This window comes from Choloepus didactylus, chromosome 8, assembly GCF_015220235.1.
Source record: "Choloepus didactylus isolate mChoDid1 chromosome 8, mChoDid1.pri, whole genome shotgun sequence".
Lineage (NCBI taxonomy): Eukaryota > Metazoa > Chordata > Mammalia > Pilosa > Megalonychidae > Choloepus > Choloepus didactylus.
Genome location: NC_051314.1, coordinates 144,579,676 through 144,592,008, shown reverse-complemented (window position 1 = coordinate 144,592,008; position 12,333 = coordinate 144,579,676). Strand labels below are relative to the sequence as shown.

Here is a 12,333-nt window from a genome sequence, read left to right as displayed (position 1 = left end):
AACCTATACAGACCTACCATATCTCACTTCCTATTCAAAGTTCCATGTAATTGTGGTGTTTGAACAAACTGACTGTAGAAGTAATATTGTTTAGAAAATATAGATCCTACACCAAATAAACATTTCTTCCCTTGGTCTTACATGGAAGTTGAAGTTTTAACACACAGTCAATTTCAACCTTTATCCTTTGGCCAAATTTGCTCTAGTCTTAACCAGATCTGCTTCATTCATATCTCTAATTGAAGCCTGGGCTCTTTTTCAGCTTTTTTTTTTTTTTTTTTTTTTTAACAGTTGCTGTATGCATTAATACTGATGTGCTTATCTGCCAAGCTCTAGCTCTGAGTTTCAGGTGTCAAACAGATACCCAATGTTCTGCATCTCTTTTTAAATTTGCAATTTTCTAATTTTTTCTTCCTAGTGAAGAAACACTTTGTCTATATTAACCTTGTATTTCACAGTCTTGCTAACACTCTCATTGTTAGAAAAAATTACCTCAAATTCTCTTGGATTTTCTATGTAGACATCATATAATCTGTAGATAATAGCAACTTTGCTGTTTCATTTATAATATAACATACATCTTTTGCACTAGGTAAAACATCCATTCCAGTATTGAATATGTGGTGATAAAGGGACATTTTATTAAGTATGGCATTTACTGTTAGGGTTCCCTTCTTTTCCTAGTTTGCTCTATGTGTGTGTGTATTTGCTTTAGTCATAAACAGAAATAGGATTTTATCAAATACTTACTTACCAAACACTTATACATCTTTTGAGATGATCATGTACCTTAATAACTTTTCTAATTTTAAGTCATCCTGGTATTTCAGATGTGATACTTACTTGATTTTGATTTAAAAAATATATATTTTTAAGGAAAATTGTCCAATAATTTTTCTGTCTCATATTGTTCTTGTGTGGTTTTGATAGCAAGGTTTGACCAGCCTCATTAAAAACTGGGAGCTTTCTTTCCTTCCTTTCTCTGTAATAATTTATATAAGATTATTTTTGGTAACCAGGACATTTTTTCCTTCAATAGATTTTTAATTGCTGCTTCAATCTTTAAAAAGTTTTTTAGGTCTGTTCAGGGTTTAATTTCTTTTTGAGTCCATTATTGTTTGTTATACTTTTCTAGGATAACTTCCATATCATCTCTTTTCTAATTTATTGAAATAAAATTGTTTAGCTTGTTCTCTTATGATTTTTAAAGTCTTTGTCCTCTCTGCACTTGTCTCCTTTTTATTGTCAATTTTAAATAATTTACATAAAAAATCATATGTACATATAAATTTAAAATGTTAAAAATTTTTTCTGAGCAACTACTTTAAAATATTTTTAGCTGTTTCATCTGATACATCGCTTTATTAATATAAACTACTTATAATGCTCTTTCTTGAGTTTTCCAGTTTTTGGTATCATTTATTATCATCCAGTGGTGGAAAAATAAGTTTTACATCTATTATACCCACCCTCATACTCCCCCCCAAACCCATTACCCCACTTTTCGTATAGTTATATTACCATTTTTAGCAAAAATCATTGTCAGGGTTTATATTGTTATGACCTTGTGAATGTTATTCAAAGGTGAGTTATCTGTTATGCCAGGATTTCTTATCTTTCATGAACACCCCCACCCCCCCACCTTGAGTTAATTCTTGCTTCAGTGTTTTTCTTTGGTTAATTTTTGCTCCAATCATTAATTCATGCCCACATTTTTTTTTTTTTTTTTTTTTTGGTGGAACTGAAAATCATCTCTGAACTGTTACTCTTCTAGTCTCATTTTCCTCTCCAGAACATATTCTGGTACTCTGGCTCTTGCTCTAATCTGGATGGGCTTTTCCACAGGCCTGCTACAGAGCTGTCGTCCTTGCTGACATTTCCTTTTTCTTTTTGTTGTGTTTTGTCCCTCTTTTCCTAGAAGCCATCTCATCCCCTTTGGTTCACTCATCTGTTTTGGAGAGACATAGCATCCCGAAAACAGTGCATGGGAGTACATTTTTGAGACCTCAATTGTCTGTTAATGTCTTTATTACCTTTGCATTTATCTAATAACTTGGTTGTATATAGAATTATAGAATGAAAAGTCTTTTGCATCTGAATGTTAATGACATTGTGCCATTTTCATCTAAATTCCAGAGCTGTTAAGAAACCTAAGGACGATCTATTTCACAATCATGTTACTAGAACTTTTTTTTTCCTTTCTGCAGAATTGTAGAATCTTTCTTTTTCTGCAGTATTCTAAAGTTTCTTGATTTTTATGCCATGGTATGGATCTTTTTTCATTTATTTGGTTGTATCAATGCAGAAACTCATGTCCTCATGAAAATATTTCCTATATTGTTTGTTTGACAGTATCCTCTCCTCTTGTATCATTTTGAGACATATTTAGGTATTGGGTTTCCTGAACTTCTTGAATTTTATTACTCATTTTCCACCTCATTGGTTTTTGGTCTACTCTCTGGGGTCTTTTAAACTTTATTACCAAAATCTTCTCTTGATTTTTTTTCTTGAATTTTAGTTATCATATCATATCATTTGACTACCAAGAAGTCTTATTTGCTCTTTGGTTGACTGAATATTGTTTGCTTTTGATTTATCTCTTTTTTTTTTTCTTGGTCAGAACTTGTCTATTTTACCAGTTATTGGTTTTATTTATCTTTATTTTTTTCTACTTAATTTATTTCTGTTCCATTTATTTTTTAATGTCTTTTACATTCTTTTGATTTATATAGTTATACTTTTTCATCTGTGTGAGTTGAATATTGCACATTAATAGTCCATATCTTTTTCTTTTTAAATGTATGTATTTAATATCATGAATATCGAAGTTCTAACCTTAAATCATCCCATAAGTTTTATATATAGTATTTTTATTTTAATAATATACTAAAATCATACGTCTCAATTCTATTACTTTTTCTTTGAATTATCTAAAATTATACTTTTCCACGAATTACTTAGAAGTGTGTATTTGAAAACTTCCAGACAAATGAGTTATTGTTATTACTAGGCTGGTAATACTAATTTTGTTATTGATTTTTAATTGTGCTCATGAGCATTGTCTGTTTTGGTATTTGCTGAGACTTGCTCTTTTGGCTTAGAATCTGGAAACCTATGAAAATATTCCATATTTTCTTGAAAAGAATGTGAATTCTCTGATCTGGGGGAGAGGGGTTATCAGATTAAGCCTGTGAATACCGTTGTTCAAGTGTTTTATGCCTTTACTAACTTTTGATCTATTTGATCAAATAATTGACAAGTGGGTGTAAAACCAACCACTATGATTGTGAATTTGTCAATTTCTTCTTGTAGTTGTATTGGGATTTTCCTTCCTATATTATTAAGCAACATCATTGGCTGTGAACTAGTTCAAGATTATCCTTTCTTCCTGGTAAAATGTTCATGTAATGATTACGTAGTGACTTTTGTTATCCCTAGTGATGCTTTATTTAGCTAAACTAGCTTTTGATTAACATTTGCCTGGCTAGCTTTTAAAGCAAACCTCTTTGTCTGTTTTTTGTTTGCTTGTTTTCCACCCTTTTGTGTAGCCTTATTTATGCGTCTCCTCTAAAGAGCATATTGCTGGACTTTTGAAAGTTCCAATCTGAAAAATCTTGTTGTATATAACTGCAGGTTTAAGACATTTACAAATATTATCATTAATGATATATTTGATTTATTTCTACCACTTAATTTTGTGGATTTTAAAAAACATATTGTGCGTTTTTGTTTCTTTTTTCTCTTTCCTGCCTTCAAATGGACAAAGCTTTAAAAATCCCTCTCCCTGCCCTGTGTCAATACTGATTTGGAGGTAATCTATTTACATTCTTTTAGCTATTATCCTGACATTTTCAATATGCTTAATTGACTAAAATTTAATGTGACTTAATGATAATAGTTCTCTCCCTCCTTTTGGGTAATAAAAGAACCTTAGATAGTTCAACTCTAGTTCTCCTTTATTTCTCATCTCATGAGTTATGATTTTCCTGTTTTGGGGTTTTACTTTGTGTTATACCTCTATATGTTCATTATTATTGTTTATAGTTAATCTGTATTCAGATTTTCTCCCATTTGCCCTTTTCTTTTCTTTTCTTTTCTTTTCTTTTCTTTTCTTTTCTTTTCTTTTCTTTTCGTTTCTTCTAGCAATATGCTCCTCCTTTGGATTTGTTTTCCTTCCTCCTGAAGTTTGTCCTTTAGAAGTTCTCCCCTGGTGCTTTGCACACGGAAGGTGCTCAGTAAATGTCTATTGATTGACATTAATTTAACCAAATGAACACAGTGTAAACAGTTTTAGGTGCCCGGTTTGTATATTAGAGTGATTTCTAGATCCTCCTTCATTTACCAGGCAGATAGATAAGTCACTTGATTGCTGGGGCATGGAGGTAACAGAGCACGTTACCTCATTTTAGTTAATACCATGAATCAAGAGGAAGGATAGAGAGAACCAAAGGCCTGAGAACTCTCTACTCTTCTTATTCCCCATCATAGGGCCATCATCTTCCTGCATAGGCTTCTGGCCTCAGCTGCCATCTTGGCTTGTTTGGGTAGACACTTGTCCCTATTTGGGAAAGTAATGTGGGAAAGCAGTCCTTGTCTACCACAGGCTATCCTAGTGGGTAAGGCCCCCGAGCCCAGCTGTCTGGGATCTAGTCCCACTTCTTTTGCTTATTGGGCAATTTAATTGACCTCTCTTTGGCTCAGTTTCTTCCTATAAAATGAGGATTCTCAGATATCTGCCTGATGGGGTTGTTGTGAGAACTGAAGGAGTAAGTAAACATTATGGCTTAAGACAGTGACAGCATGTGTCAGCACCCCAAACGTTAGCCATGGTTGTTACTGTTATTGCCTGTGCCCCTTCTGGGCAGGTCCCTTGCATTGGCTCTGGATACTGGGACTGAATACGATTGTTCAAATCGGGGCTTCCACATCAGGCTCATGGTGAGGGAAACAAACATACAGGCACAGGCCGACTACCAATGGGTTTCACTCAAGATACCTGTGCAGGGTTCTGTCTGTGCTTACAGCTAAGTTGTCCCAAGCAGCATATCCTTGAGAATGCTCTGTGTTCTTCTCGGGTCAACCAAATGTGGAAAAGTTATTCATTTTAGGTGAAACTTGATTTCAAAAATTATTTAATTATTTAATAAGCTCATAGTAAGTGTCCACCGCAATCAGGCCAAAATTCTAAAACTCAGAGCTACAGGCCTGAGACCAGTTTTACTTAGAATGATCATGATGCATTGAACCATGCGTACTTTTCCTTTGGTGAGTAGAACATACACATGGGTGTGGTGTTGGTTGTTTTGTGCCTACATTACATAATGTCTTTGTTTCTTCTAGTATGCACAGAATTCTTGAACCGATTCTACAACTCCTTGATAGCCAAAGGAGTGAGCTTTTCTCTGGACACCATAGAAAAAGAACTGATCAGTTTTTGCTTGGATGTCAAAGGAAAAGAAAGCCGCCTGGTATGGTAAATTTTCACTTTTCATTTTCCCCTTGTTCTTGAGGAAACCTGCTAAGAGTTTCATTTCTCTTCTTAGACTTGATGTCCTCCTGCCTCAAGCCTGTTCTTCATAGACAGAAAACAGAAATTGGTCTTTCAGTGAAATGTAGACATATGTAGTTTCATCCAGGAGATACCCAGTTTCATTGTGCTTTCTGAATAAACCACAGGCAACCAATGCTATGTTTTCTTAAGTGAAATTATAAAACTGAATTCCTAATAAGAATATACTGTTCCGAGTTAAGATTATGTAGACTTTCCACCTCTTACCAAGACAGCTAGTCAAACCCATCAAAACATTTTATATTATTATTTATATATAGCTGATGAAGTATTTACACTTTCTTGAAATGGTGTTTATATGGGTCATCCTGAGTGTGCATATAAGACTTGTTTCAATATAGTGTTATATCACTAAAGAAAATTTTAGGCCAATTCATTATGCCTAAAATTTTCATGTTTAATTAGTCTGTTGAATTTGCATTGTAGACAGCTCACCACTGGCACATTGTAAATCTCTGTCATTTATTTGTGCCATTATTTTTCATATTTTTAAACGTAAAATTCTTAAATCAGGAAGCTTGAAAGGCAGCATAGCATGATAGAAAAGGGCGTGGCCTCTAGAGCTAAAAGGATGGGTTATGAATTCTCTTTTACTTGCTAGCTAGGTGAACTTCAGTTGGCACAGGTACAACATGGGGACAAGAATAGTCTTGACTTCACAGGATTATTGTGAGAATTAAATGAGTTAATACCTTTAAAGCACTTAGAGCAGCACCTGGCACAGAGAAAACCCTTAGGAAGTGTGAGCTCTTATCATCACTTTAGCATCATCATGGGTACTGTGAGTGCTTCTAATTAAAAGGAGCATAGCAATTGAGTCACTTGTTTTCTGGCATCTTAGTTAATGGGGGTTAAAATTTAATAGCTGGGTCATGAAAACTAGGTTAACATCTTTCTCACTTCTCAATATGATCTTACCCTCTTTTTCATTGCCTGAATACTAAATTCTCTTATTTCACTTCAGTGCTATTATCTAGGAGCAACGAAAGATGCCGCCACGAAAATCCTAAGTGAAGTCACTCGCCCAATGAGTGTGCATATGCCTGTAATGAAGATTTGTGAGAAGCTAAAGAAGACTGACGACCAGATCTGTGAGCTGAAATACGGTAAAACAGAATCAAGCATTTTTCCCAATATGTCTAATGTATTGCCAGATTTCTGAACATAGGGCCATGTTTTCTAATAAGTCAGTGTGAGAAAGAAATGGATTCTCTACTCACTAATAGATTGCTGGGCAGATGAATGGAGTCTAATGCCATTTGAGCTTCTTTCAGAGAAGAGAAATAAATAGTACTGCCACAAATACATTAGATAAAACTGCCAGCCTGTCTTAGTTTGCCAGGGCTGCTACGACAAATACCACACAGTGGGTAGGCTTAAAGAACAGGAATTTGTTGTCTCATGGTTTTGGAGGCTGGAAATTCAAAAGCAAGGTCTTGACAGGCCATGCTTTCTGGACTCCCGGGTTCTGGGACATGCTTGCTGCACTCCTTGGGGTTCCTGGTCTTGCATCGCTGCCTCGTGACATGGGTTCTCCTTCTGGCTTCTTCTCCTGTTCAGTTGTCTGCATTTCCTCTGCCTTATAAGAACTCCAGTCAGATGGGTTAAAGCCCATCCTGATTCAGTTTGGCCTCGTCTAAATAGGATCTTCGAAGATCTTATTCACAAATTAGTCCACACCTTAAGTAATAATAACATCTTCAAAATTCCCATGTACAAATGGGGGACATGATTCAGTCTCCAACACAGCCCAAATAGCAAAGTTTAAACTCCTAAATCACCAAGGCAATATTGGCTGTGTAGGTCAAGGAAAGTTCCAGCTATAAAAGGAACAGCTAAGAAGGGTGCTTTCATTCTTGGTGACCTACTAAGACAAAAGTTGCCTCTATTCAAAGCTGATTTATGGACTTGAAGGTGTTAACTGTCTTTTTTCTTGGTCATATTTTCCATTCTGCCTGCTTTAAATTTTAGAAAATAGGTTATTAGAACCAAGTCAGCTTTCGCCTGGTGAAACAGCCAATCAGCAAGGAGAAAAGGAAGATGACCTATTTAAAACATTCTCTTTGGCCTTATAAACTTCACACAGAGAGATCTATTCTTATACTGCAGATTTGTATCTGGGGCAGCCTTTTGGGTAGATGGAGTAGATATGGTAAAAGGCTAGGGAATTTCGCCCTCAGGTTATTCCAAATACCTGAAATTCCACCAGTAGAGACTTATTCCTTTTGCTTAAACCTTTGTTTTCTGTTACATAGCCAGAACAGGATTGGAAACAAATCAAGTCATTGGCCTCTAACTCTGAATTATTTTAGTCTTATTTTCCAACACAGCTGTATAGTGTAGCTAGCTTTAAATAGTTTTAAGGCTGTAAGGTACCAAAGACAAGTTATTTCCCAGTTTGCCCAAGGCACACCTTAACTTCCAGCCTAGTGATTATAGGATAGACTTCCCTTTTATACTGGCTTCAAAGGATAAAGCTGAGGCAGGAATCACTGAACCAACACACAACCATATCGATACAGGGACAAACCTGTGCTGATTCTTTGATTCAACAAAGTATTACTTTGAATAACTTCTGCTATGTGCAAGGATTTTACTCGGCTCCTTGGACAACAGAAAAATTAATCAGATATTGCTGAGAAGTGAGTACTGCCTCATGTTTTGGCAACACTAGCCACTAGAGGCCCTTGGGGAGCCGTGAACTACTTTTAATTTTTGTATCGACTTTTTTCTTGGTAGTTTTAGGATGTCAGAGATTTCCCCCTTTTTAAAATTAATGCCAGATGCCAAGTTCCATAGAAAAACTGAAAGAAACTGCAGATACTTGCAAAAAGAAGTATTTCTCTGCTTCAACCTTTTGAATAGACTAACAGTTCTAAATTCTTCTCCCCAGTTTATTGTTTTCTAGAAAATTGAGACTGAACAGGCTCCTTTGAACTGCCTAGTATTGATGATTTAAGCTATGAAAGTTTCTACTTTTAAAGGTATTCCATCAGGTCATCTGTGAAATGACCAAACAAGTTAAGTATGGAGTTGGATTATTATTTTTTTTTAATCTTCATTTTATTGAGATATATTCACATGCCACTCAGTCATACAAAACAAATCGTACATTCGATTGTTCACAGTACCATTACATAGTTGTACATTCATCACCTAAATCAATCCCTGACACCTTCATTAGCACACACCCAAAAATAACAAGAATAATAATTAAAGTGAAAAAGAGCAATTGAAGTAAAAAAGAACACTGGGTACCTTTGTCTGTTTGTTTGTTTGTTTCCTTCCCCTATTTTTCTACTCATCCATCCATAAACTAGACAAAGTGGAGTGTGGTCCTTATGGCTTTCCCAATTCCATTGTAACCCCTCATAAGCTACATTTTTATACAACTGTCTTCGAGATTCATGGGTTCTGGGTTGTAGTTTGATAGTTTCAGGTATCCACCACCAGCTACCCCAATTCTTTAGAACCTAAAAAGGGTTGTCTAAATTGTGCGTAAGAGTGCCCACCAGAGTGACCTCTCGGCTCCTTTTGGAATCTCTCTGCCACTGAAGCTTATTTCATTTCCTTTCACATCCCCCTTTTGGTCAAGAAGATGTTCTCCGTCCCACGATGCCAGGTCTACATTCCTCCCCGGGAGTCATATTCCACGTTGCCAGGGAGATTCACTCCCCTGGGTGTCTGATCCCACGTAGGGGGGAGGGCAGTGATTTCACCTTTCAAGTTGGCTTAGCTAGAGAGAGAGGGCACATCTGAGCAACAAAGAGGCATTTGGGAGGAATGTGGCAATTAGTTTTTGATTTGTAAGAATGTTTTTGTTCATTTGCTTTGTTTTTTAAAATGGATCACCATAAAAACTGGAGAGTTCTCAGGAGCAGAGTGTAGCTAACCCTCCAAAAAAAAAAAAACTTTAAAAATCTATTTAATTTTTGATAAGTAATTTGACCATTATAGGTTTTTAAAAGGTTTTGAAACATTATGTTCTATTATGCAGGGAAAAAAAGGAAAGCTCTCTTAAAGAGAATTCAAGCTGTAAAGGTCTTGGGCTGCCAGTAAGTGTTTAATAAGTAAATTTAAATGTATCCACATTCCTGGAAATGTGGTGGAGAAGCAAAGGAGAAAGAGGAAAATCTTCCCTTTCTGATAGGGAAAAATTGTAATCATGAGTATGTTATAGAGGAACTTAATTTTTTTTTCTATTTTTGGGCTTGTCAGTAGAGAAGTAGCTGAGTTTTGAAGTTTTCTAGAGATAATCTGTGAGCAATTTGAGGAACTCAGCAAGCTGTCTTGCTAAAGGAGAGCTTGAAGAAAAGTATTATTGGCATATAGGGAAGTGGATAGATAATCACAACAGGCTTTAAGGCATGTGGGATAATTTAGTAATCCCACTGCTGTTGGGGGAATTGAAACAGTGTAAGCCAAGAGCCCAACAATTAAGGATCAATGAAAATGCTCCTAATGTATCCAGGTGTTTGGGTTTCTTTGAAACTTTTATTTAAAACTCCATAGTGCTTTTTAATATCTGTGCCTATCTGTTTGAATACAGAAATATATTTGAATAAAAATGAACAAAACTTTCTAGTTAATTACCAGCTAAGCACTGCCTTTGATCTAGCTCCTTCTTTTCACCTTAGCAGCAGCAATTAGGAGATGTTGGTTTTCGGAATTCTTGGTTAGAGAGACGTTCCAACACTGCAAAACGACACCTGCTCCTGTTTTTGACCCAAGTGCCATAGCTCACAGAGAAACGCTGAGAGAATACGAATCATCCCAGTAGCTTTCTACATGATACATTTTCTTTAAGTATGTCTTGGTTTCCACAGACATTGCCCCAAGGTAGATAACACCATTTTCCCTGTCCAAGCGCTTCACAGCTTTGTTTTCATTGTGCTTTTCCTTTGGTCGCTTAGAAAGGAAACTGGACTTGGCGTCGGTTGACCTGCAGACGATGAGAGTCGCGGAGCTGAAGCAGATACTGCGCGGCTGGGGGGAAGAGTGCAGGGCCTGCGCGGAAAAATCCGACTTGGTGAGCCTGATCAAGGAGCTGGCGCCCAAGTACGCGGCGGCGCGCCCCAGCGAGGAGCGCTGACTCCGGGAGGGCGCGTAGGGGCCGGAGCGACCACAAGCTGCAGGCACCGGCGCTGGAGATAAGCTGCCATGTGGGTTGACCAGTGGAAACACTAATACTAGTAGTTTGTTTTGTTTTTTTTTTTTCTTTGCAGTGCACCAACATCTAAAAGTGCCTTTCGCATACTTTTCTTGTAAGGTCTACATGCATTATCATTGCCTAGCTCTTAAAACTGGGAAAAGGTAACCCCTGAAAAATTTATGCGGTAAATTGCTTCTGAAAGGGGTGAGTGCTCAGAGGCCCCTCTCCGTGCACTAACTTTTATCAGAATATATTGGATTAGGACAACAGAAACATTTAGCTTATCCAACTCACGACTTCAACCCCAGATAATAACCTATCATAAGCAACGTTTTATTACAAAGTGAAATTTATGTTCCGAAGCGCAAATCGCTGGGCGGTTCTAGCTCTCTGATATCAGAAACGGTTGCACAGTAAGCACGCATTTAAATTCGTGTGTCCTATCTGAAGAAATCCTACTGGAAAATCAATTTGAACAAAATAGAGATAAAAAAAATCCATATAAATATAGCCGAAGTTTTGGCAAATCAAATACTTGCATTGTCTTTTTTGCTCTTCACTATGGTTCATTAGAGAAGCTTTTGACAGAGGATTAAAGCATATTAAAGCACCTGCAAGCAACATGGAGTGTTACGGTTCTTAATTATATTTTATCAGATTTAAATCATAAAATATTTTTCATTTCCATTTTCTGACCACATAAAAATTAAAAACCCAGGGTAGAAGTGGATGCTTCTGTGTGGCAGGTAGAGGTGAAGCTGACTGCCAAGTGACACAAAGGAACTTCCTAGGCCATGGAGAGACCTTATATCCTGATTAGGGTGCTGCTTACATGGATGAATACAATCGTCAAAACTCATCCAGTTGTACACTTAAAATCTGTGCCTTTTATTGAATATAAATTATATTGGGGGAAAAAAGCTGCTGTAGAATGATTATTTGAGAATTAACTATAATTAATTGATTCAGAAACATCTTGTTGGTTTAAAGAATTGCATTTATTGACTGGGAGTCTTTTGGGGAAGTAGAGAAGAAAATTTCCAGACTGAAAGTATACACTGAAAGTATAATTTTCACTTATCAATGAGTTTTCACATGGGAAGTTAGGATGTAACTGAAGTTGTCAGAGAATTAGTGCTTTTTAATGAGAAATATATAGTAAGTAACTTAAAAATGACAAAAAAGATTCAGTGAAGTGAATGGGCAGAAGTGATTATTGTTTGTGGAATTTAGCGGCTTGATCATCATTGTGCTGGTTTGACTCTGTTATGAACCCCATAAAAGGCAGTGTTATTTAATGCAGTCTTGTAGGGACAGACCGATTGTGGGTGGGATCTTTTAATTAGGTTGTTTCCATGGAGATGTGACCTGCCCACTTACGGTGGGTCTTGATTAGTTTACTGGAGTCCTTAAGAGAGCTCAGGGGCTGACACAGACACAGATGTTTGGAGATGCAGACAGAAAGACGTCTGGAGATGCTAAACTAAGAGATGAAGCCCAGAGTTTGCCCCAGAGAAGCTAAGAGAGGACCCCCAGACACTTAGAGAGAAACGCCCTGGGAGAATAAGCCCTGGGAGATGAGAGAGAGAAGCTAAGAGAGACAGAAGCCCAG

The 12,333-nt window shown here is 36.7% G+C and overlaps 1 protein-coding gene across 1 annotated transcript in view; it reads left to right on the top strand.

The window, feature by feature from the left end:
* The window catches only part of CDNF (cerebral dopamine neurotrophic factor), a 32,380-nt gene extending 20,291 nt beyond the window's left edge, over window positions 1–12,089 (top strand). The window contains exons 4-6 of the mRNA XM_037847522.1: window positions 5,341–5,468; window positions 6,534–6,675; window positions 10,483–12,089. Of these exons, the coding sequence (XP_037703450.1) occupies window positions 5,341–5,468; window positions 6,534–6,675; window positions 10,483–10,661 (449 nt within the window). The 3' untranslated portion in view covers window positions 10,662–12,089. The remainder of the gene's footprint in view (window positions 1–5,340; window positions 5,469–6,533; window positions 6,676–10,482) is intronic.
* Window positions 12,090–12,333: the final 244 nt, after the last annotated feature.